Genomic DNA, 27828 nt, shown 5'->3' on the forward strand with positions numbered 1-27828 from the left:
GTTCTGCCAAGCTGGCCAGCGTCTCCGCCGCAGGAGCGACCACCAGGTGTCCGCGGCCTGCGGCGCATCCTCACCTGCCCCTCGCCTGGCCCTCTGACTCACCCCGCGCAGCCCTCACCGTGTCCCACCTCACCCGCCGGCCTCGTGGGCCTCCTCTGGGCCCACGTCTCCTGTTAGGGAGGGGGATCCTAATGGGGGGGCCCAGTCCGGCTCCCCCAGCCCAGTCCCCCGTCAGAACTCTGGGAACCTGTCGTCCTCAGACCCTCCGCATCCCCCAAATGCTCCCGCCCTGCAGCTTTCCTGGGTCACGGGCTTGAGGACGCTCACGAATTGCTGGGGCCTCAGCCCCGCGCCCCTGCCCGTGGGGCCTCCACGTCCCTCTCCGGCCTCATCCCCGTCGCAGGTGCTGAGGGCAGTGTGGCTGTGGTGCTGACCGTCACGCTGCGGAAGCCACACGGCTGTAGAGAGCGGGACAGCAAGCGCAAAGGCCGCCACGGAAGCCACGGGAGGAGCTCACGGCCCAGCCGGCCCCAGGGGCCCGTAGTGGGATCCCATTTTTTATTAAAACCACAACCAACGACCCCACCCACTGAGCCGGGTTCTGAGAGATGGGCCGTGTCTGGAAGAGGCCGTGCTGCCTGGGCAGGGCAGCCAGACGCCCTGCCCAGGTGCCTGTGGGGTCCGCCTGATGGGACTCGCTTCCGCTCACTCCGTCCTGGGGCTGAACGAATAGGTATCACCTTGTAATTAAAAGAAGATGAGAAACAAGATAAAACCACGTGGTAGACACACCGTCAAGAACTTAGCACCACTGAGTGCGCCGTATCTAAATGGATCAGGTATAGGACGCAAACAACAGCAACGGAACCTCTGACTAGAACACGTCATAGAAAGGAAAACAAGCGCTACCCTCCGCCCCCGAGCTTGTGGTCAGGCCCGTGATTTCACATCCGCACTCTGCACGGGACTCTTGGTACCGAGACTGAACCGGGCTGTGCGGGCTCCTTGCTGCCGCCGACGCTGTGGCGCTTTCTCGGCTGTGGCACGCTCTGCCCACCCCTCGCCTCGGGGGCACATCCCCGCCAGCCTGCTCCGTGGTCCTCACTCCGCAGACCGAGCCTCGGGGCGTAGCCACGTCGCCCATGCTGTCTGTGTGGTTTTGGTTTTCCTTCTTTCTGGCCTAAAGCTCTCATAGACTCGCCCGGCAGCCCTGGCAGCAGCCCCCTTTCCCGAGAACAGGGCCCACGCGTCTGCGCGGCGGCTGCAGGAACAGAAAGGCCCCAGGTGGTGAGTCTGGCGGTCACACGACCCCCCCAGGCTACAGGTGTCGAGACGCCCGCCACTGTCCTTGTGTGACACATGGGGCGGGACGGTCTCACTTAATTTCCACGTCGCAGACGAGACACTGAGGTCCCGACACGGCCCGTGCAGACCCGGCGCCCCCGTCTCCCCATCCCCAGGCCCTGGCTGTGGCCCGCCCCTCATGCCACCGCACGACGACCCTTCACCCTGCCGCTGGCCCTGGGCTTCCCTGCCACCTGTTTTCCTGCGCTCACACTCCCCTTTGTCGGTCAACGTCCAGGCTGAATCTGGACGTCCGTGCGTCCACAGAGGGTCTGAGCTGGCGTGACACCAGGTGCTGGGCTGCGACGTCACCTTTGTCTACAGCAGGGGGTGCGCTACTATTTGGATGTGTTATTTAATTCTGCCTCTCCGGTGAGAAGAATTGAAAAAGGAAAGCGATGTGCTGACGTGAGTGGTCAGCTGAGCTGAAAGGGCAGGTGGCACCAGTGCTGACCAGATGCCCACGGGACTGAAGCCCAACTGGGAAGAACAGCAAAGATAAAAGAACAGAAAATGCTAAAAACGTGGCATCAAAGTTTTTGTCTGCAAAGCGAGGTGAGGTGATGGAAGAGAGTGGGGTTTCAGAACCGTGGACCGACGAGCAGGCCCCAAACCCGCAGAGCCAGGGCTCCATCTGCAGGAAGCCGGGGGGCGGCAGCACATGGGACTCCTCTTAGGTGCCACCGCGCCCCCTCTCGTCCCCCGCTGCCGCTGCCGAGCGGCAAACAGGCGAACTCTGCTCTGCGCACGTACCTACACTTTCCCGCTTGAGGCCGTCATGCTCACCGTACTTGAATGCACACAGGGGGCACAACAGGGCCAGGGGTTTTACAAGACGCCCCTCGGCTTTTGCTATCTCGCGGCAGGGAGGGCTGCACACCGAGAGCCCTGGGGAAGGAGGGCTCCTCCCTGCCCCGCCCGGCTACAAAGCTATGAAGTGCAACCTGCCCAGCCTCAGCTTCCCAAGTGCGCAGCGGGTGGCATCTGCTTCCCGCCCTTAGGCTGTGGGCCTGACCCAGGCGAGAGGAGCCGGGAGTCTGGGGGCAAGTCTCAGGTAACCGCACCACGAAGGATCATAATTATAACCGTCTTTGCAGCCGGCCTTGTCCAGAGCGACACTGGGGTGATGAGGAGGGTGCATCGGCCTGCAGGGAGAAGCCACACACGAAGCCCAGGCCTGGAGACAGATGAGCCTCACGTGACAGGCACCCCCGGCCCTGGGGCGGGTCTGACCCACGTGGCCACCCGCAGGCCTCGGTGGTCAGCGCCCAGACCCCCGCTCGCCTACCCAGGAGCCGAGGCTGGAAGCCCCCAGCAGGGAGGAGGCAGGGGACGGTCGCCCCTAAGGAAGTTCTAAGGTACCAATTGCAGACACATCATACACTGCTGCCCCAAGAGAGTCCAAAAAACACTTTATTCACTCGTATCACTGAGTCACTCCATCAGGAAAACGCAGAATCACGGTACTGGATGCGTGCACGTGCTGCGGGCGGGCGCAGAACCGACGTCCAGGCGGGCGGGCGCTTGCTCAGTGCTCGTGCACGAGCCCCCCTCGGCCGGCAGACCCTGCGGGAAGCGGCAGAGTCACAAGCCCCAGGGAACGCACAGGTGAGCACAGCTGGGGTCTGGACCGCTGCCAAGGGCGCAGAAGCACAGCTCTCGGGGACCCCAAGCTGTGTCTGCTCCTCACACAGCGTCTGCCTTTCCCCGCGGCACTTACCTAAATGCCGCCTCTGCAGCAGCCCCGAGATGCTGAGGGGCTGCCTGGGTGCCGCCCCTGTCCCGGCTCTGCCTGCTGCCTGGGGCGCAGGGCTCTGGCTGGGCCACTCCCAGGGCGTCTGCAGGGCTGGGATCCTAGCGGTAAATTCAACAGACAAAATCACCACCGCCTCTGGCCACGAGGTCATTTTCAAGGTGGCGCGGCCAGCCTGGGGCCGCAGGTAGAACGGAGCAGCTCACGCGCAGTGCACGGCAGGCAGCCCCACAGGAGGGCTTCTCTGGGCCGTGGGGACCGTGGCAGGGCCCCCGAGAACTGCTGCCCGTTACCAGGGCCCAGGACCTGTGTCGTTGGACCCTCCCACAGGGCCCCTCTGTGCTGACGCTGAAAGAGGCAAGTTACAGTCAGAGGGCACGGAGCTGGGGCCGGCTCCTGCCGTGGAGTGGGGTGCAGCAGCCTCACAGAGGTCACGGGCGCAGCCTGCGGTCAGGGAGGTAGGTGGGTGGCTCTGTGAGTCGAGGGGCGGTGGGCACGCGGTCTGGAGGCCCGTGGCTGGACTGTGCCGAGCCGCAAAGCGTGGACAGGCTTTGGGAGAGGGGTCGGGGTTAGGAGAGGGTCCACCTTTGGAGACAGCACCTGAGTGCCCAGCGCTGAGGACAGCGCCCCGCGTGGAGGCGGCCCTGCGTCCAGGAAGGGCACGGCTGCTCCTGTGCAAATGGTGGCGCTGGGACCTGGCCAGGCAGAGGGGCAGCACCGGCCACAGCGGCCACCTGCCCTTCAGGAAACCCTGCCGACCCCGGGCTGTCCTGGAGTAAAACGTCCTGCAGCCGTAATGGCTCTTCCGCGGTTTTTCGCGACAGGGCACCTGCTTAAGTTACGTTTTAGCTTCAAGAACATGACGTGGTCTTCTGGGCACCGCCTCACTCGGGGCCTGCAGACGGCGCCGGGACGAGCGGGTCCCTCCCGCCCCCACCTAACCCTGTCGCCCCCCCAGGAGCCACGAGCGGGACCTACCTGAGTGCCTGGGGCTCGCTGGGGTGACGCGGTGTCAGGCCGAGGTGCTGAGGGCGGTGGGCAACGCTGCCTGGGGGCGGGTGAGAAGTGAACGAGCTGCTTCCCCATCCCTGCCACAGGTGGAGCCCTGCCCCCGCCCCGGGAGGGTGCGGACCCCACCCTCTTCCCCATCTTCTCACCCACGTGCGCCGTCCTTGACCGCGCAGTCTCATGCCCGGACCGGCCGGGGCTGACCTTCAGCCACCGCCCACACCCACACTGCCCGCGGACTCCGTTGGGGGCCACCCCTGGTATGCGGCAGGCGCTCAATAAATGTCTGGACACCTGCTTTAAGCCTTGGCTCCTGTTACTCTGACAACCACTCGGGGGACAAGAGGGAGGGCGTGGGGCTGCGGGCGACCCCTGGCGCCAGGACAGCCATGTCACCTCCACCCAGACCACAGGAGTTTTACACAGCTCGACTTCTGCCCGTTGACAGCTTCTGGGCTAATAAGAAGCTTCTTTTAAAGATGTAAATGATCCCTGGTAGGCTTTAGTCACACCAAGGAGCAGACGTGAAAAGACAGCTCTTCCTCAATACCTGAATCCCTCTGCATCTAAATTTTGGAGAGTTTCAACAGAAGGAAGCCAGGGAAAGAAGGGTAGACAGCATTTAGGTTAGGCTCCCTCTGTGTCCTTTCACGGTGCCCCTTTCATAACCAAAGAACCTGGACCAGAGAGGGTGAGTGACTTTCCCAAGGCTGCACAGCACGAAGTGGGCAATGGGGGTCTCATCTCTTTGTCTTGGGCCGTGCGGACTGTGAGGACACTGCCCACTGCAGGTGACCCTCAGGAAGCCCCAGAGAACAGCTGAGAGCCAGGCGGACAAACCATCTCGGCAGCTACATTCACTGTGTTTGTTGTTTTCTGTACTTTATGAGGGTCTGGCGTCTGGGGGCCTTGCTGACCCCGGAGGGCCTTGCTGACCCCGGAGCAGGGCGGGCTGACTCCCAGAGGTGGCGCCAGTCTGCCTGTGAGCGAGCGCAGCGTGCCTCTGATGTGAAGAGCTGCCAATCCAGAGCCAGCTCTAAAGCCCCCTCCATCCGCTGCCCCACTCGGCCCTCATCAGCCCGGCTGGACCTCAGACAAGCGGGGCGGCTCCCACATCTGCGACCACAGAGACGGCTCAAGCCAGCCAACCTCAAGCCTGCCAGCCTCTCCCGCGGCCCTGCCATTCCTCCCTTGAAAACCGCGGCCCAGGCTCTGGCCCAGGCCTCCGCCTCACCCCTCCTGGCGGCCGTGCCGCCTGCTTCCAGGAACCGTGAGTCCACCTTCCTCCTGCACGGCGGTGGCTCCTGATCTGTCGGCCTCACACACCCGACGGGTCCCGGGTACAGTCCTCTGTTCAGTGACTACACGCTCGGCCCCACGACGGCAGACAGCAGCAGTTTCTCACGTACGCTTTACAGGACTTCATGGGGACAACGGCTGTCAACACAGCTGAGGCTACCGAGGCCTCAGGAAGTCAACAGCTCATGGGTCGTGTGGGCAGCACTCTGGCCACAGGGACAGCGGGTGCCAGGCCTTCAGTAGGGGGTCTTTCAGGTCCTGCCTGAGAACCATGGGCCACGGCAGGTCTCGGTCCTGAGGGCAGTGACCCCGGGCGCCGCAGGAGGCCCGGGCAGCGCCGAGGAGCCGCCCCCTGGGCCGGTGCTCCTGAAAGCCAATGACCGGACAAGGCTCCACAGCCAACAGGACACATCCAAGCCAGGGCCGAGCTTCTGTTCAGGAAAGCGGTGTGGCTCAATGCATTTGGAAAGATTTCCATTGAAAAATTTAAATGGAAAACATGTTGACATTTAAAGAGGGTAAGTTTCCAGGTGGAGAATGTGGGGACGCTCGTGTCCCTCTGCTGCCACGTGGACAGGCTGCGTCCTGTGGACGAGACCTGGGCACTGACGGCTGGGCGGCCCGAGACGTGGGAGCGGGTCGGCCTCGCGCACAAGCTCGTGGGACAGACCGGCAGGGGGGCAAGGCTGAGGTGCCCGCGGTTCGTCAACTCACCCAGGCAGTGCTTGCCGAGAAGGGGCCTCCAGCTGGATGGAGCTGAAATCCGCGAAGCTCCTTCCCAAGACCGAGCATGAGACGGGACCATTTTAGGACATCGTCTAAGACAGACAACAGCGTCTGTGCCCAGATGCCCACTGCCGCCTGCCTGGGAGGGGGGCTTCCTTGCCTGGGCCGTGAGCGGGCCCCTGTGCACCTGCGCCTTTGCGTTGGGGGTGAGAGCAGGAGGAAAGAGCGCAGCCGGGGGTGGCCTGCAGGGCCTGGGAGGGCACAGCTTTGCTGCGTGCAGAGCAGAGGCTGAGCACAGAGAGGCTGCCCTGCCTGAGAGACGCCTGGGCGCCAGCTCGCGCAGACCCGCAGAGCAGCCGCGGTCACCCTGGAGGAGAAGCGCGAGGTCAGAGGACTCACACTTGACGAATTCGAAAAGTCCTCCAAAGCCACAGTGAGCAAAGGGCAGAGACAGTCCTCAGAGCAAAGGGGAGAAGCGACTCGTCACACACGAGGACACGGCTGAGGGCGGCGACCCCTCACCAGAAACAAAGGAGGGGCCTGAGGCAGCAGGACGACTCGGCAAAGTGCTAAGAACAGTCATCTGAGAATTCTCTTCCCAGTGAGATTATCCTCAAAATGAACACATCATCATTCAAAGGTGACAAAAACTGGGAGAATCACAGCTGGCCGAACTGCCCCACAATAAAACGGACTGAAAGGAGCACCCACCCACAAGCACTCGGTCCCACAGGAAGCGGGACCTGGGTCTGAAAGGAGCACCCACCCACAAGCACTCGGTTCCACAGGAAGACGTGGGCCCAGAAACCTGACAAGCGCGAGGGGCGCATGTGCTTCTGCCTCCTCTCCTGATCTTTAGGGCACGTGAGCTTCTGTAAGGGACGTCATTACAGGCCTATCGCTGGGGTTCTATGTAACCTCAGTGGCTACACATAAACAAAGCATCACAAAGCAGCGAGTAAATGGACTGCACGGGCAAAGCTGCTGCATTTGACCAGAATCCAGTTGGGTGGCCGATAAGAGGCGCAAGGCTACCCCCGAGGCAAGACAACAACGAGACAGCGTAAATATCAACGGAAGGTCGAGTCTCCCAGTCCGCTCTGGCCGCCACGCCCCAGACGCTTATTTCTCACAGTCCCAGAGGCTGGAGTCCAAGGTCAAGGCGCCGGCAGACCTGACTCCTGGTGATCCCGCTTCCCGCCTGCAGACGGTGCCTTCCTGCTGTGTCCGCACGTGACCTCTTCCCGCGCGCGTGCCGTCTCTCGTGAGGACACGAATCCTATCGGATTAGGTCTCACCCTCAGGACGGCGCTGACCTCCTAGAGACCCCCGACTCCGAATGCACTCACAGCTCTGAGGGGACACGGGGCACTAAAAATAGTTAATGCCAAAGAAGGCAGTTAAGGAGATAACAGATAAACAAAAAATCCCAAAAACACATGGCAAAGAGGCAGACATCAAACCAAACCTATTAGTAACCATGCTGACTCAATGGACTGGACACTCCAGTCAGAGGCAGAGATTACAAGCAGCATCCCACCACACACTGTCCACAAGAGGCACACTGTCCACAAGATACACACTGTCCACAAGAGGCACACTCTGGCTTCAAAGACACAATCAGGCGAAAGAGAGGCACGAAAAGACGCCCCATGTAAACTGTACCCAATCTGAAATTAAAGAAAATTCCACTATCAAGACAACTCACTACTCGGGTACCGGTTTATGGATAATGCCTAAGACCCATACACTGAAAACGGTGATTCCTCAGGTCAATCGGGGTCCGGCAAGCGGAGAGGCAGACACGTCAGGTCTATGGACCGGAAGACGCAGGACTGTTGAGAGAGCAACTCCCCCCAAACCGATGAGCTCCTATCAAACCCCAGCAGGCTTTTTTGGTAGAATGTGACAAGTGGATCTTAAGATTCATATGGAAATGCAAAGCCCTTAGAAGAGACAAGATTACTTTGGTAAATTAAGAACAAAGTGTCTGATCTCAAAACTTAACCGTAAAGCACAAGTAATCATAACAATGTGGCATTTAGGAAAGGAAGGATGGAATATACTCGTTGACGGAACAGGAAGTCCAGAAGGAAGCCCTGACAGTTACGATCTGTCAGCTACGTTCAATTCTGGCCTGTTGGTTGTTAGTATACAGAATTACAGCGGAGCTCTGCGTGTGGATCTCGCACCCTGTAGCCTCCCCAAGCTCATTTATAATTCTCGACAGTATTCTTACAGATCCCTTGGGATCTTCTACAGCAAGACCAGCTGTCTACAAAGTAGTTACACCTCCTCCTTTCCAACCTATGCGCCTTAATTTCTGCTCCACTAGCGCCTCCAGGACAAGGCAAGTAGACGTGACGGCTGTGGGCATCCTTGCCCTGTTCCTGGTCTCCAGGGAAAAGGTTCCACCTCTAGGGTCTTGGCCACTCTGTATCAGACTGAGGAAGTGCCCTTCTAGTGCGTGTCTCCTAAGAGTTTCTACCACGAATGGTTGCAGAGTTTTATCAAATTCTTTTTCTGTTGTAAAGATCTTGTTTTTTAGGTATTTCATTCTACTAATATAGTTAATTGATCTTCAGATGTCAATAACCTTGAATTCCTGAGATAAACCGCACTTGGTGATGGTATATAAACCCTTTTATATGTTGCTAGATTTGATTGCCTCGTACATTTTTAAAGAATTCTGCACCAATATTCACGAAGATTATTGTTCAGTTTTTTCCTCATGTTATCTTTGGCTGTGTTATTAAGACACCACTGACATAAAATGAATTGGGAAGTTTTTGATCCTCTCCTACTTTCTGAAAGAGTTTATGCAGGACTGGTATTAGTTCTTCTTTAAATGTTTCAAAGAATTCACCCATGAAGCCAGTGAGAATTAGGCTTTTCTTTGTGCAAAGATTTTAAAATTACTAATTCAACTTCTTTACTTGATAGAGGTCTACCCAGACTTACTATTTCCTCTTGAGGTAGTTTTGATATTTTCTAGGAATGTGTCCATTGCACGTAAGTCATCTACTTCGTTGGCAGAGTTGTTCATAACATTCCTTATAATCCTTTTATTATCTGTAGGATGTGTAATGATGTTCCTTCTTTCATTTCTTATACTAGTAATTTGTGTTCTCTTTCTCTCTTGGTCAGTCTAGGCAAGAGTTTGCTAATTTTTTCGAAGGATAAACTTTAGGTTCCATTGGTTTTCTCTATTGTTTCTGTTTCCTGTTTTGTAGATTTCTACTCTGTTCTCTTGTAGCTTCTTAAGGTGGAAGCTTAGATTACTGCCTTTAGATCTCCTTCCTAATATAAGCGTTTAAAGTTATACATTTCCCTCTAAGCCCCGCTTTACCTGCATCCTATAAATTTGGTACACTGTATTTTCTTCCACTCAGTTCAAGCTACTTTCTGATATTACTGTTGACGTTTTTTCTTTGGTCCATAAGTTAGTTATAATTGCATTGTTTAATTTCCAAATATTTGTTTTATTCTCAGAATTTTTTTCTGTTGATTTCCAATTTAATTCCATTGTGGCCCCCAAATACACTCCACATGAACAGTCCTAAGTATCAGGACCTGTTTTACGTGCCACTGTGTGACCTTTTCTGGAGAATGTCCCGTTTGCACTTGGAAAGACTGTGCACTCTGCTGTTGCTGGTGGTGTCGCGTTTGTCAGATAGGCGGTCTCTCGTCTTCTTTCTGATCACTTGTCTGGTTGTCCCATCAACTACTGATAGTGGGCTACTGCAGTGCTCAAATCATGTGTTGAATTAATTCTTTCTCTTTTTAACTCTGGCCTCATGCAGTTGGGGACTTTCTTTTGTGGCGTGTTTGCACTAACGGTCATGTCTTCCTGATAAATGGACCTTTACTCATCATGAAATGCCCCGTCTCTAGAGACGTTTCCTATCTTACGACCCGTGTGTGTGATGTGAGGACAGCTGCTCCGGCTCTGTACTGGCTGCTGGCTTGACGCACCCTGTACGTTATCTTGTCTCAGCCTATTGGTGCCTCTGGCTCCGAGATGTGTCCCTCGCAGACAGCCTGCAGCAGTCTGACGTCTCTGTGTCTGCTGCACACCCGTGGCTGACATCAGCGTGTCCACTTTGCTCTTTGTTCCCTACACGTCTCGTGTCTTTTTCGTTCCTGCTTCCCTCACAGCTTTCCGTCTCTGAAGGGAGAGCACTGAGCTCCCAGGACCGGATGGCTGGCTCTTCTCTCCATGGGCAGCTTTTGCTCCGTGTACCTGCTCTGCTGTCAGGTGTATACACATTGGTAACTGTTGTTTTCCTGACACCCTGTTACCACGGGGTGTTCCTTCTGCTCCTGGTCTCCAGAACAGTCCTCGTCCCGGTCTGTTTCTCTGGTGCTCATGCCGCGCCCCAGCCCTCATCTGGCTGCCACACGCACGGTGTCCTTCCACTTGGAACGTGTCTGTACTGCTGTAGTTCAAGCACGTCTCTCCTGGGGAGCGTGCGGGGCATCTCTTCCCTGGTGTGGCCAGTTGCTCACGGGTACTGGGTGGCTGACGCGCACCTGCACCTGCCATTCTATTTGCTGGCTGCACCTCACTCTCTTTTCTGTTAGTCTGCCCATGTCGCCTTCTAAATGCTTTTCAGTGTAATTATTTCAGTTCCTCTTTTAAACTGCATTTTTGTTTTTTAAAAAACTGAAGTATAGTTAATTTACAATGCTGTGCTAGTTTCAAGTGTACAGCTATGTGATTCGGTTACACACACATATATCTATATTCTTCTTCAGATGCTTTTCCATTTCAGGCTGTTACAGGATGTTGACAGAATGGATAAACAAGGTCCTACTGTACAGCACAGGGAACTACATTCAGTATCCACCAGACGCCCGTCTCCTGAGGGAAAGATGCTCCCAGCGCCGGGCTCTGCCCCACAGGCCGGCCTGCAGACGTTGACCTGAAACCCACACCCGCACGGCAGCATGACAGTGGGGGCACAAGGCAGGGACGTTGGGCCGGGCACGAGGGCGTTGACGCCCACAGGACACCCCAGGGCCCAGGGAAACGCCACCTCCAAAACCAAGGGAACCCTGATGGGCGGACACTCCAGCTGCACAGGAGGACGGAGGCGGGAAGCATGAGGAAAGGGCCCTGGAGCGACAGATGGCCTGGGATCCCAGGGGAGGGCAGGGAAGGGGGACAGGAAGACACAGGCCTGACCTGTGAGCTGAGGCTGGGAGCACAGCGTCCACGAAGGGGAGAGGAGGGGAGGGGAAGGGAGGAAGGGGCAGGTGCAGCAGCGATTCCAAAGTGCAGAAGCAAATCAAGCCCCAGCCGGGTGCTCAGGTGCAAGGGCGGCAGCAAGAGGCCCTAGACAGCCGCGGCTCAGAAAGCCTACACCTCAGAGGCAACTATCAGAATCTCAACCTCAGCACGAAGAAAGCGAACCTAAGGACGGAGGTGCAAGAAGCAGTGGCAGGAAGGAAAACAGAGGGGCTGGCGATTAAGAACGAATAAGCATCTATCTCAAATGTAAATATTTCCATGACGACACACACCGAGGAAACTTCCAGGGCCTTGGCCCGAGTTTGCTGAGGGAGGGGCTTGGGGTGGAGATGGGCGTGCGCCAGAGCCTAGTGCTTTGGGCAAGCGGGCAGGCTCACGCTGACCCCCGGGGAAGGGCCTGGGTGCTCCCCCAGCAGCCACTCCAGCAAGCACCAGTAAGCACGGCAGGCCCTAGGATTCCTGTTCAAAGCCCAGGAGACAGGCCACGAGGGCCCGCCTCCCCGTGCCGGGTCAGGTGGGGCCCTGGATGGACCCAGGAGGGGCCCGCTCTGGGGGAAACGTGCCTCCACATGGACCCACACCCACTGGGTAAGTCCTTCAGCACGTGCGGACCGGGGTAAGGTGGCGGGCCTTCACTTACCCATGCGTCCATCCCGAGGTGGGCTGAGCAGGGAGATCCTTGTCAGGCCGGTGGCTGCCTCACGCTAGGTTGTAAGAGGAAAACAGTTAGTACCGTTCCAGAGCTGCCGCTCTGGAGGAGAGAATCTCCTCTGCTAAGAACACAGCCTCAGTCTCATCTGCCTGAGAAACGAGCTCCTGTCTGACCGCGTTCTGTGCGGGAACGTGGCCGAGTGGGCAGGGCCCACGGTGGTGAGTGGACGAAGGACCCACGGAGTGCTTTTAAGAGTCTCAGAAGAGGAAAAGTAACCCAACTTCTTGGCTGACATTAGGAATTGCAAAGTCCTGAGTAAATCACTTGGGGAGCGTCCTGTCACCTTGAAATCCAGATGCTGACGGGCGTGGCTAGGGCTGGCGGGCAGTGCCCGGCACCAGGTCTGCTGCACACCACGCACGCGGCAATGTCCGCCAGGCGGCGCCCCACCCCACCCGCTCTGCCCCCCTCACTGTAACTGCGCAGTGGGACCTGGGGCGGGGCACACAGCCGCTGCCAGGAACCCAGGCTTGGCACTGCTTCTGTGCCCATCTCTTCATCTCCACAGCCCGTTCTGGCCCTTCCTGGGGCCCTAGACTTGGCCACCGCCCCACCTGCGCCCCTGCTGCGACCTCGGGCCCACCTTCCCAGCTCCCGCGCCCACGACGGTCCTTTGCTCCTGTCAAGCAGCCTCCCCGCCAGCTCAGCGGCGGCCTCGTTTCAGGGCACTCTCTGCAAACGTCCCCACCCCGGCCCTGCCTCCGGCTCACGCCTGCTGGCAAGACTCTGACCTTGGAAGGACTGGCCCCCACCCTCGAACGTCGCACTGCCTGGCAGGCTGCTGCCCACCCACCGGAGCAGCCTCCCCTCCCTCTGGCCTCCCTCCCTGGCCCACCACTCCAGGCTCGTGCCCAAGGCGAAGGCCTCTCCAGGGTCTGCGAGAACGGCAGGGCTGGCTTGGGGACGCTCACTGCTCAGGGTGCCCTCATCCCATTGCTGCAGTGGCTTTAACGTGGCTCGTGGTGAGCGGGGCCTGACCTCACAGCCCTTCCTGCTGCTGCTGTCTCTCGGCTGCGTTCAGAGCCTCCCTCCAGCTCGGCCACCCTCCCCAGCCCCTCTGCGGCCGCCTGTGCACCGGCCCCTGCCCCTCCTCCCACCTCTGGCACATCCTACATGTCAGGCCACGAGTGTCCAGCACAGGCCAACTCTGAAAAGTTATCGAAGAGAGGAGACGAAATCGCCCCTGTCGGGTTAGCACCTATCTGGGGGAGGCTCCAGTAACAGGCGAGACAGAGTTTAAAGATGCGGAGTGTCCAGGATGGTGGCTGTGACGCAGGTGAGCGCTGGCCGCGGCCCAGGCCGGGGGAGGGCGCGGGCGCAGCAGCTCCAGGAAGCGGAGGTGCCGAGACAGGCCCCCACAGGACCCGCTTCTTCGAGCGTGCCGGGGAGCTGCTGTCGAGGGTTTGGGTTGTTGGCAGCCGTACTCGGCTGCCCTCAGGATTTCAACGGTCACCCGGGCTCGGCCGCGAGCACATCTCTGCGTGGACGGCCAGGTGGTTAGGCCGATGTGGCAGAGACCACACCCGACCAGGGCAGCCAAGGCCAGGGATGGGCCCAACCTTGGGCTGCATTCTGGGGTGGGTCCCCTGCCCTCCACCGGCCCATCAGCCACCAAGTCCCCATAATGCAACCGGACTGGCTTGTGGGATGTGATTGACACGCTGCGTCACTGCCTCCTCCACATACCTCACTCCGCGGGGAGCTCCTGCCACCGGAGGACGGGTGTCCTGGAGAGGCCCAGGCCCCGTGCCAGGAAGGTGTGGTGGGGCCGTGCGCGTGTGCAGCCCCTCAGGGTTCCACGGGGCCACATCCTCACTGGAGGCCACATCCTGGAGGGGACGACCGGGAGGCCCCTGCCTGCTGCCCGCAGTGCCGCCTCCCCACGGTTCACGGGCTCAAGCACGCCCTCACTGTACACGTGGGTCACCCCCTCCGGGGAACCAGCACCTGCCGAGCTAGCCCTCGAGCATCCACGGTCCAAGTCCCCACGCGGAACCTCACCGGCGGGTGCCCCTCTGCTCGCAGGCGCAGCCGAGGGCAGGTGGCAGGCTCTGCCTCTCCCTCCCTCCTAGGACCCAGGCCCAGTGCAGGGGGGTGGGAGGGGGACAGGATCCCGCTCTCCTCCTCCAGGATCTCCCTCACCAAGGCCACCAGACTCCTTCCAGGGTCACCTCAGGGAGCGTGGGCACTGCCCTCTGTTCCACGGCCACAGGGTGGGCCCAGCCATGCCATCTGCGGGACCTCCTGGGGGGTCTTGGGGTTTCAAGGAGACACCTCACCGCCCCGCTCGGGGTCTCAGGGCAGCCCCACCAGAGAGGCGTGTGCACACCCACCCCAGGGCTGATGGGGTGTCCGGGAGGTGGGCCACTGGGTGGACAAGCTTTCCCTGAGAATGCGCGTCCTGTTCTGGCAGCCACAGCCTGTGACTGATGGCTTTCCTGGAACGTGGCTGTGCCTGTTTGCTCCCCACCGCGAGGAGTGAGTGCTGAGATGGGGACATGGGTCCACGAGGACATGGGTCCACAAGCCCATGTAGATGTTGGTCTAGAACCTCACTTTAGAATCTCAAATCAGTTTGTGGCGTTCTGGTCCCAAGGCACAATTTCCAATGTGCCGCCCAGGAACACATCATCGCTGAGCCGTCAGCCTTAATCTCTGGAACGTTTAACCTCCGGAAACTTTAACCTCCAGAATGGGGCCACATGTGGGCCGAGGCTCGAGGTCCAGCTCCTGGGGCAAAGGCGAGCTGGCAGGGACCCGTGAGCTCCAGGTTGTGGGGACTGCCTCATGAGCGGCTGAGGTCTGGGGCAGGGCGGAGGTGTACCCACGCCCCCTTCTGGTGATGGGAGACGGCTGACGAGGGGTAGTGGGTGGGAAGCGTCTCCCCACCGGAGCCCGGAGCGGCTCTGCTGCCCACCCGCCCAGAGCACCGCTTCTCGCCAACCAGCCCACATGCTGGCATCCACCTCACAGGTCGTGTGTACTCGGTGACCACAGCAGCACGAGGCCTCCAGGCAGGACTGAGTTCAGACGCCAGAGGTGGGAGGAGGGCAACCCACCCCGCCCCAGCCCCGAGAGCCCAGTGGCCCCACAGCCGCACCCCAGCCTCCCTCCCAGGTCCCTCCTGGGAGCTGCCTGGAGATTGGCTGCCCAGAGTCAGCGGAGCTGGCGTGCTCGAAGGTCATCAGTGACGAGAAAACCATCCACGCGAAGCATGTGGGAACCAGGCACGCGGAGGGCAGGTGCACTCACCTTTCTCCTCGGGGAGGGTGTGAGGTCAACTTCCATGGACTCCACCCTGTTACAGACAGCGAAACACGGTCACGGGCCTGGTTACGACCAAGTAACAAAAACACATGAGGCCCCGCGGGCGGCTCTCCCTCCTGCAGCTGCTGAGCACCCGGGGAGCCCGGTGATCACAGCCCCGCGTGGCCACCTCCTGGCTGGCTGCCCCCCTCCGGCCGCTGTCACTGGGCCCCTCCGCTTCCTGCAGGGCTTCCCGGAAGCAGGAGTACTACTTCCGTCCACCCTACTGCCGGGCCCACACGTTTCATGCAGGTAGGGCTCGACCCACGGCAGTTCCCTGATTAATCAGCCCAAAGGCTGGCATGGGATGTGGCCGGGCGTCCCCGCAGGAGCACAAGGCGGCGGGAAGAGGGCGTGCTCCCTACTTTCTGAACGAGCTTGGGGCGGGGGCGGCCAGGCTGATGGGGCCTCGGGCGCCCTCATCACACCTGCTGCCCGTGGGCTCGACTCCAACCTCCCAAGAGAAACACCCCCCTCTCGTCCTGTTTCCTCCACATCCCTCTGTCCCAGTGTCAGAGGAGGGTCCTGGGGACGACACCCAGCTGCCCAGCCCGGGTCACGTGACCACCCCCCACCGATGCCTGCGGCCACATACCCCTGCGTCTGAAACACCGCCCGCTGGCGTTCGGGGGTTGGGGGCTGGGGGTGCACACCTTGCAGAGGCTAATGAGCCGGACGGCAGGAAGAGAGGCCCGTTGGGCTTTGTGGAAGGAGCTGTGGCGAGAAACCTGGTGCTGGAGCCAATCGGGTCCACTCCGCACCTCGTCACAACCCTCCCCTTCCGGGCGACACTTTACTTACTTGAAACTGGACTTTTCATTGTGCTGAAAGCCGTCTGTTGTGACAATCTCACACTAAATAGATGGAGAAAAGGCATTAATTGAGCCATAAACGTTTACTTCCAGGTAATTCCTTCCAACCTGAAGGTCAAGAAAACAGAAACAGCCTCTGTTCTCCGTGGCGCTGCCCCGTGGCCCCCTCCACAGCCTCAGTTACTGCACACGCCTGGCTGCACAGCACAGGAATGGAGGGAGCTCCCTCTGACTCGCCAGAGCCCAAGACAGTGCTGAGAACAAAGCCGGCGCTCAATAAAGGCCTGCCGACCGGCCCACCGACCGGCAGGGGGACTGGCCGTGCTGGGGCCCAGCTCCCTGAAGGGCACTCACTCCCGCTTCCAAGTGACTCAGTGGAACAAACTGGGTGCCACGCTGGGCGTGTGGGGAGGGCGAGTGTCCAAGGCCCCGCCGAGGCAGGCCCTGTGACGGGGTCAGCAGTGGCGACACCATGCCGTGCTTGGCGGGGCAGACCCAGGCAGGCGTGGTCTGGGGCAAGGGTGCCGCGTCGGGGGCACAGGCTCCCCCCAGAGGGAGACGCAGGCCACGTGGTGCACGCAGAGCGGTCAGTGGGTGGGCCTGGCACAGAACCCACCGCGCCAGGAACACTCCACCTGGAGCCCAAGGGGAACAGGCAGATTTGGACCCTGAAGCCACCAGGTGGGAAACAAAGTGCTGTGAGGCAGAGCGAGAATACAGCACCAAAAATGGCCAGGGACGGGCTGGAAGGGTGAGACAGAGCAGCCAGACAGACGCGGGGAGAAGGCAGGCGCGGTGCGGCAGAGAGGGCGCTGCAGGTACCGGGGTCTGAAGGAGCAGGTCACCAGGTGCAGACACCAGGTGGGGACAAAGCCACAGAGGGAGAATGGGAAAGGTAAGGGCTGGAAAATTTCCAGAATTAAGGAAAGACATGATTCCACAGAAAGAAAGCAAACTGCACACCAAGGAGGACAGATCCCAGGGACTGGCCCGGGGGCCTCTTGTCCCCGTGTCAGGGTCAGGCCTCGCCCGCCACAGGAGGTCTCGGCCGCGCTGTTCCCCGCAGTCCTTCAGGGAAGGGAGAGGCCTCCTCTGCTTCTGCGCTGGCCCGCAGCTCGCTGACCCCAAACACGCCTTCACAGGCGGCACCGGCAGCTCATGCCCCATCACGAAGGCGGGTGGGTGGAGGCCTTTTCACCCCAGACGAGGCTGAGTCCACACTGGCAGGCGCCCAGCTCCGACTCTGGCTGGTGGCCCCTGGGCGCCCACGCTGCCCGCAGCTGCCCGATGCAGCAAGGAGGCAGGAGTCCACGCACTGGGGCAGGGGGGTCACTGCTGGGCAGACAGTAATCCCACAGGTTAACCTGTGGCCCCCAAGTTGGGACTTCTGAACGTCCATTGCGTTCATACCATGTCTCATAAAACCGAGAACGTGGCTGAACACGGGTGGTGCCGTACTGACCCCCGGGGGCCAGTGGGCCCAGGGCTGCCACAGGGCCCGGACCAGGGGATGGGTGTGCTGCATGCGCTCTCCAGGGAACTGCAGGCGGGGTTAACTCTCCTCCCAGGCCCCCTCCCGTCACCCCAGGAATCACTGGGGGGCCCCCCAAGGGGAACCACTCATGTTTTTAAAAATTCTTCTTTTTTGGCTCCCTTTCCTCCCCTCCAGTTTCCTGCACTTTTGCTTTGACAGAAGTTTCTAGCCAACGGAAGTGCTCTTTCCTCTGCACGCCTGGTTACGACAGGGCTGAGACAGACGAGCAGTCACGACAGGCCCACCGCCACCCTCGCGCCCCGGGCCTCACCTCTGCGGCTGCCCCATCCTCAGCGCTGACTTCCTGAGGGACTCTTCCAGCTGAGAAATCTAAACACAATTGAACGACTTCCAGTTACCACACGCGCTACACCAAGCGACAGTTTAGACGCAACACGTGGATCCTCAATTTCTTAAACCACAAATCAGAACGCGAGTTATGTGGCAGTGGCCCTCACACTATTTATGACTGAACGCGCACCAAGTCCAGGTCACCGGGTGTGTAGGGAATAAGCGCTGGGTGACGCGACCGCTCTTCTCCTCACTGCCAGCCAACTGGAGTTACCTTTTCTCCGTAGAAGGCTAACAGTCTCCTCCTGTGCTTTTCCTGAAATTCTAAAACCTGCAAAGACAACCCGTGTCAGCGGGTGATGTGTGCGCGGCGGCCGCCGCAGAGGCCGGTGGGCGCTTCCTGCAGCCGCCGGCTCTTCCCAGGCCGTGGCCCCGCTGCAGCCTGGCAGCCAGAGCAGATGCCGGCAGAGCCCAGGCTGAGAATGGTCACGGCCAAGCGCACTCCACCAGAGGCAGCGAGGGCCGCGGGTTCCACGTGAGGATCGCGTGGGCAAGGGGGCTGCTGTGCCTCCCTTCCGCGTGGCTTCAGCGGCCCTTGGGGCCCAGGCCGTGGGATGCGACACATTCCACGAGGGCCGATCACCATGTGCTGTCCCTCAGGCAACAGCAACTGGATCACAGATGGCCTCCTGACCAGACAGACCGACCAGGAACCCCCTGACCTGCCACCCCGACTGGGCCTGCGCCGGGCAAGAAGGCCACCAGGCAGACAGGCAGGGCCGCGCCATTCCAGGAGCCCAGCGACCTTGACTGGACATCCGGGGCCAGCAGCACCTGCAACCAGCAGCGTCCCTGGTCCTCCATTTATACGAGCCCCAACCTCCTTGTCTGTGGTGCCCAGAGCCTGGACCGGTCCCTGAGAGTGCCCGCGTACATTAGAAGACGGCGACTGTGATTTCCTCAAGGGAAGAGAGCTATTTTCACCACTGGAGTTTCAGACAACGACACCCACTCTCTCAAAACACTAAACTGAATAGCTTAAAGCTAATTCTTGTCGCCGTCCGCACACAGCTGACACACAGCAGAACCGGGTGCGGGGCAAACTGGGATTTGAAGTCCACATTGTATAAACGCATCACCCACTTCACTACCCCCAGGAATCTGCCAACGTGAGTGCAAACATCCAGGGACGGTGGCCTTTTCCCTGGGGCTCACTGGCCTGGTCCAAACTGAGGGAAAGGAGGCTGGCCCAGCCCACCTCCAGAGGGTGGGGCTGTGGTCAGGAGGGACAAACCCTCTTCAGAGTCTCCTGACCTCCTGGCTCCTACATCCTGAGGGATTCAGAGCCCTTGGGGCAGGGGACATACTCCACAGTGCTCCAGTGAGCCCCCCCCCCCCCGCTCCATGAGACCAGGGGCGCGTGTCTCCACCCAGGGGAGGGGTGACGGACACAGGCTCTGCCCAGAGCGTCAGCCTGTGGAAGGGGTGCCCCAAGGGGACCCCAATGCCGCCGCTGCACAAAGTCCTCATGATTTGCGAGGTCCTGTCCCAGAAAGGCTCGGGAGCGCACCAACGGTTCTCAAGTCCTGCTGCCCCTGGGCCTCAGCAGGCAGACTTCTGAGTCCTCACTCCGGGCGAGGTGAAGCCCCCGTCAGCCCATGACCGGGTGCCTTTTCCTCACAGCGTGCAGGGCACTGAGGCAGGGCCGTGCACAGCTGGGAGGGGTTTTGTACAGACAGTTCTCAAGCCGCCTTCCCCAATCACCTTCAGCAAGACACAGTGACAGTCACCTGTCTCCACAGCTCACTCCTCCGTGTGTCCTATGCCTGCAGCGAGAGACTAATGTCCCGCGCTGACCCCTGACCTCGTGTCTTGGTGCAGGGCTCAAACTGAGAAACAGGCAGCACCGCCTCTGGGAGCAGCCCCGGGCCGTTCTGGAGCGGCTGGCACACGGGACCCCGCCTCGCAGGCACTGGGGCTCAGCAAGGCCTGTGGACAGGCCAGTGGCTACCTCGACTCTGGCAGGCCATTTCTGAATGAAGACCCTGGTGAGGACAAGAGTGCAGGCCCTCTGTGGCTGATATAGACGCAACAGGACAGGTGAGGCCGCAGCAGGGGCGGGGCCACGGGCAAAGCTGGCCCGGGGAGAGGGGCCGGCCGGTGGGGTGCCTGAGCGGCAGGCGAGAGCAGCCCCACTGAGGGCGCAAGGCTCACGCGGGCTCGGGGGCAGCCCGGACCCTGTGGCCACACGCCATCTGCACTGGCTGGGGCGCCTGAGGCTGAGCGCTGCGGCCTCGGCAGGGGTCAGATGGTTCCAACAAAACAAAATGAAAAAGGGCTCGAGTCCTCACGCAGCTCTGGCCCCGGGGACCTGGCTGGAAAGAGGGTCCCACTGCAAAAGGGGCGATGTGGGCAGTCCCCGGCCCCCGACCCCAGCACTCACCTCGGGCTGATGCTGAGTCCTGGGGCATCCCTGCGCCCCCCTGGAGCAGTCCCGGGAGGATGGGGGACAGCCATGGCCCCACCGGTGCTTCTGGCCACGTCGGAGCCAGAGAGCAGCCTCCCAGGGGAGGGGGTGGCCTCTGCAAGCTGGCTGACCACGGCCTCCAGACATGCAGGCCAAAGGGCGAGAACGGCCAGGCGAGCGGCGCTGCCCCAGGGAAGGGCCTCGGCCTCAGGCAGCTCCCGGCCGCTCCTCCACACGGCCTCCGAGGGCAGGTGGCAGGCAGCCAGCAGTGGGGGCTGCGCCTCTGACAGAAGGACAGCCGGGGGGACCACAGGCTGTCCAGTGACGTCCAGGGAGGAACGTGCAGAGGGCACGGATGGCGGCACTAGCGGCTGGGCACGGGGGCGGGGCGAATGTGTGAAGCAGCAAAGGGGGCACGTGCACGGCGACGAGGAGGGTTGGGCAGGCACGGATGCCACGGGGGCCACGGGGTGGGCGAGGGCTGCACAGGTGACCCCTAGGAGAGGACAGCGTCACAAAGCGGCCCACCGCCCGGAGTCCAGACAGCCCCAGCCCCACCTTCCAAACCCCAGATCTAAGGTCCATCCCTCACATCGTGAGGCTCAGTGGGGCGTCCTGACCAAGCGACCACTGTGTCCTGACACCCAGCAAAGGCACAGAGACCACGGGACAGAGAGCGCGGCTTCGCCACAGCGGGGGTGGGAGACACTCGCCAACCGTGTGTCCAGAGTGGACTGGTCTCCACAACACCAAGTCTCCAACGGCTGAGGGCAAAGCCTAGGACTCACCTGGGAGGTCTCCCTCGCGTACTTCCTGCACAGGCCGTCTATGCCCATGAAGAGCGCCTGGATGTCGGAGTCCGTCTGAAAGAGAAAAGGCTGTTTCCTCCGCCACTGCCTCCACGGGCCAGGGCTCTACGTGCTTCAGGGCCCAGACTCAGCCACAAGGACGTCACGGCTGCGTCCAAGGGGCACCGAGTACTCCACGGCGTGGGTGAGGGACGGTGCCCCCTCCTCGAGGACCAAGGGCAGTGCTGAGGGGCTCCAGGCAGCTGGGGGGAGCCGCGTACAAAGGAAACAGTGAAATCAGAAGTGGGAAGAGCGATGGGCATGACTTCAAACTGCTCACAAGTACGTGTTATTTATTTTATTTTTTAAAATAAATTTGTTATTTATGTTTGGCTGCGTTGGGTCTTCGTTGTTGTGCGTGGGCTTTCTCTAATTGCGGAGCACAGGCTCGGTAGTTTTGGCACGTGGGCTCAGCAGCTGTGGCACGCGGGCTCTAGGCGTGGGGGCTTTGGTACCTGTGGCTCGCAGGCTCAGTAGTTGTGGCTCACGGGCTCTAGCACGCAGGCTCGGTAGTTGTGGTGCACAGGCTCAGTAGCTGTGGCACGTGGGCTCTAGGTGCGTGGGCTTCAGTAGTTGTAGCACGCGGGCTCAGTAGTTGTGGCTCACAGGCTCTAGAGCACAGGCTCAGTAGTTGTGGTGCACAGGCTCAGGAGTTGTGGCTTGCGGGCTCTAGAGTGCAGGTTCAGTAGTTGTGGCGTACGGGCTTAGTTGCTCCGCGGCATGTGGGATCTTCCTGGACCAGGGCTCGAACCCATGTTCCCTGCATTGGCAGGAGGATTCTTAACCACTGTGCCACCAGGGAAGCCCCGTGTTGAGTTATTTAAAAAGCAAACATGAAAAAGTAGGGTTTACGAACTGGCACCTGCCCACGTACACTCCTCGTGCAGATACACCTGCCTCCCACCGCCACCCACCACCCGGCCACAGCAGCACAAGAGACACAGAAGGGCCGGGACAAGGACACACACAGGCCAATGAGACCAGGAGCCTGGGCCCCTCCCAGTCTGTACCAAGCGTACAGGCCCAGCCGCTCCCCATCTCCGCTGAAACGACAGGAACACTGCACTTAGGGAAAGCGAGATCCGAGCTAGAAACTAGGAAATGCACTCGAAGGGCCAGGGCCCCCGAGGAGCTTCTGGAGGACCCTGTGGAGGGGCGGCTGCAGGGGAAGCGGCTCCAGAATCCACTGCCGGCTCGGAGGAGGGCTGAGCAGGGCGCCAAGAGGGCAGGGGGCCCGTGGCAAGGGCTCCGTGTGCAGGTGAGCCCCGCGCTTGACCTTTACCCGAGACCCTGGACAGCACCCAATGTCTCGAGCCCCATCTTCCAAGGGAAACAGGACAGAAGCCACACCTCCCCTGAGGGCCTGGGTGAGGCCTACACACTAGGGGCAGGGGCCCCAGTGAGTGGAGACCAGACTGATGCCCACATAGAACCCGGTTCTACACAAAGACCTCCATGGGCCAGGAGGGAGGCGAGGGTGTCAGCACTGACCTGTCAGGGCCCAGGGCCTTCCTTTTTTTTTTTAATTTATTTTTATTGGAGTATAGTTGCTTTACAATGCTGTGTTAGCTTCTACTGCGCAGCAAAATAAATCAGCCATGTGTATACATATATCCCCACCTTTTAGGACACTGCAGTGCATTAGGTAGAGTGCCCTGCGCTAAACAGTGTGTTCCCGTCAGCTGACTATTTTACATACAGTAACAAGAGTGTGTGTGTGTCCATCCCAGTCTCCCAATTCCTTCCACCCCACCCCTTCCCCCTTGGTATCCATACATTTCTTCCCTACATCTGTGTCTCTATTTCTGCTTTAGAAGTAAGATCATTTATATCATTTTTCTAGATTCCACATATATGCATTAACATATGAAATTTGTCTTTCTCTTTCTGACTTACTTCACTCTGTATGACTGTCTCTAGGTCCATCCACATCTCTACAAGTGACCCAATTTCATTCCTTTTTATGGTTGAGTAATATTCCATTGTATATATGTACCACATCTTCTTTATCCATTCCTCTGTCGATGGACATTTAGGTTGCTTCCATGTCCTGGCTATTGTAAATAGTGCTGCTATGAACACTGGGGTGCATGTGTCTTTTTTTTTTTAATTATTTAATTTATTTTTGGCTGCACTGGGTCTTTGTTGCTGCGTGAGGTCTTTTCTCCAGTTGCGGTGAGCAGGGGCTACTCTTCGCTGCGGTGCGTGGTCTTCTCATCGCGGTGGCTTCTCTTGTTGCGGAGCACGGGCTCTAGGAGTGCAGGCTTCAGTAGTTGTAGCACGCAGGCTCAGCAGTTGTGGCCTCGCGGGTTCTAGAGCACAGGCTCAGTAGTTGTGGCGCACAGGCTTAGTTACTCTGCAGCATGTGGGATTTTCCTGGACCAGGGCTCGAACCTGTTTCCCCTGCATTGGCAGGTGGATTCTTAACCACTGAGCCACCAGGGAAGCCACGTGTCTTTTTGAATTATGGTTGTCTCTGGGTATATGCCCAATAGTGGGATTACTGGGTCGCACGGTAGTTCTATTTTTAGTGATTTAAGGAACCTCCATACTGTTCTCCATAGTGGCTGTATCAATTTACATTCCCACCAACAGTGTAGGAGGGTTCCCTTTTCTCCACACCCTCTCCAGCGTTTACTGTTTGTAGATTTTTTGATGACGGCCATTCTGACCAGTGTGAGGTGATACCTCACTGTAGTTAAGGCCCAGGGCCTTCCTGAGGGGAAATACAGATGGAGTCCCCGAATGGGACAGAAGGGAGAGGGAGTGATTGCACTCCACACGCACGGAGACCCCAACAGAAAGCCCTCGCTTTCCCACTTCTAGGAATTTATGCTCTAGAAATAGTCTTACAAGTATGCGGAACTATGGTTAAAAAAAAAATGTTCACTGTAAGATTGTTTGAAATAGTAAAGAAACCAAAAAAACCCAAAGGTTTACCAATAGGAAAATACTGTCATACCATGCAATCACTTCTAGAGAATGTGGGTGTGTACATTCTAGAAAATGTAGTGTCAACTGGGAAACACCCTATAAAAGGTAAATCACAGTAACACGCAGAGAAGGATCCAGAAAAGGACCCACACTCCTGGCTGTCATCAGCGGGAAGTAGGGTCTGGGGGACTTGCACATTCTCTGTTATGATTCTCTGTTACGTCTGAGTTCTGTGTAATTTTATATTTGTAAGCAGAAAAGCAATTTTTATAGATTAAACATCAGATCAAATACACATCTTAGACCTTAAATGTGAAGGAGTCAACTTCAGCGACTTTCCCTCAGCCCTCTTAATTGGAAATGACCCCAGGAAAACCAAACTGCACCACCTTCCTGAGGAGCTGGTGTTGTACTGAAGAAACACAGGCACCCGACTTCTGTTCCCAGGAGCACCACACCTCCTAATGGGGCCAGGCTCTGGCTAAGGAGAAAGTTGTGCAAGGTATTCAGAACCACGCTATCGGACTTTATGCAGAAAGCTTGTAAGATCTCCTACTGCACGTAGCAAAACAAACAGAAGTTTTAGACACCGCAAATGACTAAAAATTGAACATCACATTTAAAAAGAAACACTGCGATTAACTTTCAGATACTACAGATTTCAACTTACACGTTTCGAAAGCAGAACTGTACGACATGGAACTTTACAAATCAAGCATTCATCCCTTTTACCTGCAATAGAAAGCATATTTTATTCTATTAGAGCGAGCAGTGCTTTTAAATACATATAAATGCAGGCCTTCTTGCAAAAGTACACAGGATTGCAGCGCTTGCAGTGGACATGCCTGTGGGCATGCACGTAGCTGAAAAGACTTACATAAGTAACAATCTTTTTTTTCTTGTTTTGCAAATATGCTCCAAAATGGTGGCCATAAAGATCAACAACACAAACTTAGATCAGTCCCAGATATTTCTTACCATCAGGTTTTACAGGAATAACTTAACTTAAAATGTTAAACTCTACAAAATGAAAAGCTCCTCCCACCCACCTGGGAGCTACAGTGTTCTGCCCTGCCCTGCGGCCTCACCCCTGTGGCAGCTGGGACAGCTCGCCTGGCGTCGGAGCATTTACTGAGCTCCTGAGACAGGCCAGGCAGTGCCGGGGGCTGAGCACGGAGGTGTCGCGTCCCCCGGGCCGCCCCCACCCCTCGCTCGGCCTCCTCCCTGTGGGGTGCCCGCCTCCCCAGGCTCCTCCCCCACCGGCTGGCCCCGCACTCCCAGGGCTCCCCCCACTCCGTCCCCCTCGCTTCCAGCTCCTGATTCGGCCCTGCCTGGTCCTCGCAGCCTCTGATCTTGGCTTCTCCACTAGGCAGCTTGGAGGCCAGCCGGCGGTCCACATCCACCGCCACGGGTCCTTCCAGGCAGCACAGCAGCCCAAACCCGGGGCTGCCTCCCCCTCCCCCCCCCAGCTCAACGCGGCTGAGAAGCAGGATTCCAACACTGCGGAATCTGCAGCATTGCTGGGCACCCCTCTGCTTTTCTTGGTCATTTCCCCCCAGTTCCCTGCAGGGGGTACTCAAACAAGCCCCCATGTCGTCTACTGAGGAAGAGGCCCGTCATGCGCACCTCTCTCCGCCTGCACCACTTGGCCTCCTTCCTCTGTCTTAGGCCGACGGCCCCCCAGGCCAGGCCTAACCCTCCACCTTGTGCTCACCTCCTCTCCTTCCCACAGCCCCGAGGGCTCCTGTCCTGGCTCAGATGCCCTCCCACTAAGCTCCGCCCCTAGCCCTCCCTGGCGCTTCCCGGCCCCGAGCCAGCCTGTCCCCACCATCCCCACAGCATCACGCAGGTCACCCAGCCACTAAGGCCAGGGCCACATGCAGATGCGCTGGCTGACTGCGCTGGGATGCCTGGTTTGACGCTTCTGCTTTCTCTTCCTCTCACAGCCTCCTCCCGTCTCCACCCACCTTCTTTAGGAAATGCTTTTCCCCAGGTGAGAACGGGCTCCTGCATCCCCTGCCTTCAGCCCTCCCGTCACCCCAGCATCTCCACTCTCCTCTCTGCACTAACCTCTCCCTGCTGCGCTCCAGCTGCCCGGACTCCCAGACCCTCGCGTGTCCTCACAGCCCCTCGGTCTCCCCCTGCATGGCTCTCCTTGGAACCTCCGTGTCCAAAGGTAAGGTCCTGGGCCTCGCCCCAAACCCGCTGTCTCCCCGCAGTGTCCTGGATGGCCACGGGAACCCCACTGCCAACCCTGGCGAGCTCCACACGCTGGAAACCGAGATGCCTTTCTGCACCCAGGTCTGCCCAACCTGCCCGCTGCTTCTGTCCAGCCCCGTGGGCGGCTGTCCGGCTCTGACACCTCTCCCCTGTGCAGGGCGCCGCTTCTTCCCCAAGTCCTGCCGCCCGCCAGGTTCCATTTCCCCCAGCCACGCAGACTGAGACTCAGCCAGCCCACCCCTGGGCACGCGACGGTGCTCACCCCCAGACCCCGCATGAACATGCCTGCAGCACCACCGGTGACAGCCAAAGCCTGGAAGAGCCCGAGGGTCAGCCGCGAGCTGGGAAATACACCAGGACACGGCGTCGGTCCCGAGCAGCAGGCAAGGGGCACCAGGGGCAAGTGTGCACGGAGGATCCCGCAGCGAGAGGCCCAGGCAGGGGCCACCCGGGGCGGGTGTGTGTGTGGGGAGCCTGCTGCTTGGCGTTAAACAGTCCAAGCCGATGGACACTAACACGGGTCAGGACAGTGGTTTTCCTTGAGGAGGCCTGGGGTGTGTGTGTGTGAGATGTCCTGATTCTTAATCTGTGAGCTGGTTTCACAGGTAGGTCACTTTATGAGAATTCATTGTGTTTCCATTTAGGCTTTTTTCCTGTATAAACTCTATACGTCAATAAAAACATTTCACAAGAAAAAAAGTACACGTCGATCACGTCACTGCCCGCTGCCCACAGGGGGGGCCGGGGCCTCCCTCGCAGTCCTCTCCCGCCTCAGGCCTCCCCCTTCCTCCCACCCCCTCTGTCGGGGACACTTCTGCATCTCCCCCACCCCCGCTTTTGGCTGCGCTTGTCCTTACAGGGACCAGCCTGAGGTCGGACCCCACGTGGCAGGCGGGCCAGTGCCGGAACTGAGACACTCGGCCGGGGTGCTGCCCGCCCTCCCTGTGGCCCCTACAGTCCCTGCCCCCCCAGCCCGCAGGCAAGCACCCAAGAGTCGCGAACCGGAGCCTGTCGGCCTCTGCCCCCCGACCCCCGCACGCACCGCCCTCCCCCAAGGCCCCCTGCTCCGAAGGTCCTCTCCCCACCCTCCAGGCCCGCTGACTCTCTCCCCCAAGGCCCCTCCCCCGGAAGCCCCCCCGCCCCCCCACCAGCCCAGGGGTCCAGGTGTGGGCCTGGCCCGAGGGCCCTCAAAGCCCTGACCCAGCCCTGACCTTTGCGCAGGCAGACATCGCAGTACACGTGGCCGCAGTTAGTCAGGCTGAAGCACGCCGTCCCCTGGGGTGGCTGGAAACAGCGATTACAGAACACCCAGCTGGCCAT

The 27828-nt window shown here is 59.2% G+C and overlaps 1 protein-coding gene across 1 annotated transcript; it reads right to left on the reverse strand.

Annotated features, from left to right (window-relative positions):
• Nucleotides 1–1189: 1189 nt before the first annotated feature.
• Nucleotides 1190–27828, reverse strand: RNF212 (ring finger protein 212). Its single transcript, XM_089911349.1, has 13 exons — nucleotides 27720–27828; nucleotides 24959–25020; nucleotides 21295–21369; nucleotides 18314–18370; nucleotides 18020–18078; nucleotides 16204–16256; nucleotides 16056–16116; nucleotides 15349–15394; nucleotides 12025–12088; nucleotides 4076–4145; nucleotides 3012–3198; nucleotides 2812–2910; nucleotides 1190–1261 (listed from the first exon to the last, which is right to left on the reverse strand). Exons 1-13 carry the CDS (start codon nucleotides 27826–27828, stop codon nucleotides 1190–1192), a joined length of 1014 nt encoding a protein of 337 aa, XP_089767475.1.

The sequence above is a fragment of the Delphinapterus leucas genome, chromosome 5 (assembly GCF_059928025.1).
Source record: "Delphinapterus leucas isolate spDelLeu-1000000601 "Yukka" chromosome 5, BTC_Dleu_Yukka2, whole genome shotgun sequence".
NCBI lineage: Eukaryota > Metazoa > Chordata > Mammalia > Artiodactyla > Monodontidae > Delphinapterus > Delphinapterus leucas.

Coding starts and splice junctions, on each gene's coding strand:
- RNF212 (XM_089911349.1), bottom strand. CDS start 27,828: ATGGCCAGCTGGGTGTTCTGTAATCGCTGTTTCCAGCCACCCCAGGGG. Junction 18,079..18,313: donor TAGCCTTCTACGGAGAAAAG/GTAACTCCAGTT, acceptor AATTGTGTTTAG/ATTTCTCAGCTGGAAGAGTC. Junction 15,395..16,055: donor GGCTCATTAGCCTCTGCAAG/GTGTGCACCCCC, acceptor TGTCTGTAACAG/GGTGGAGTCCATGGAAGTTG.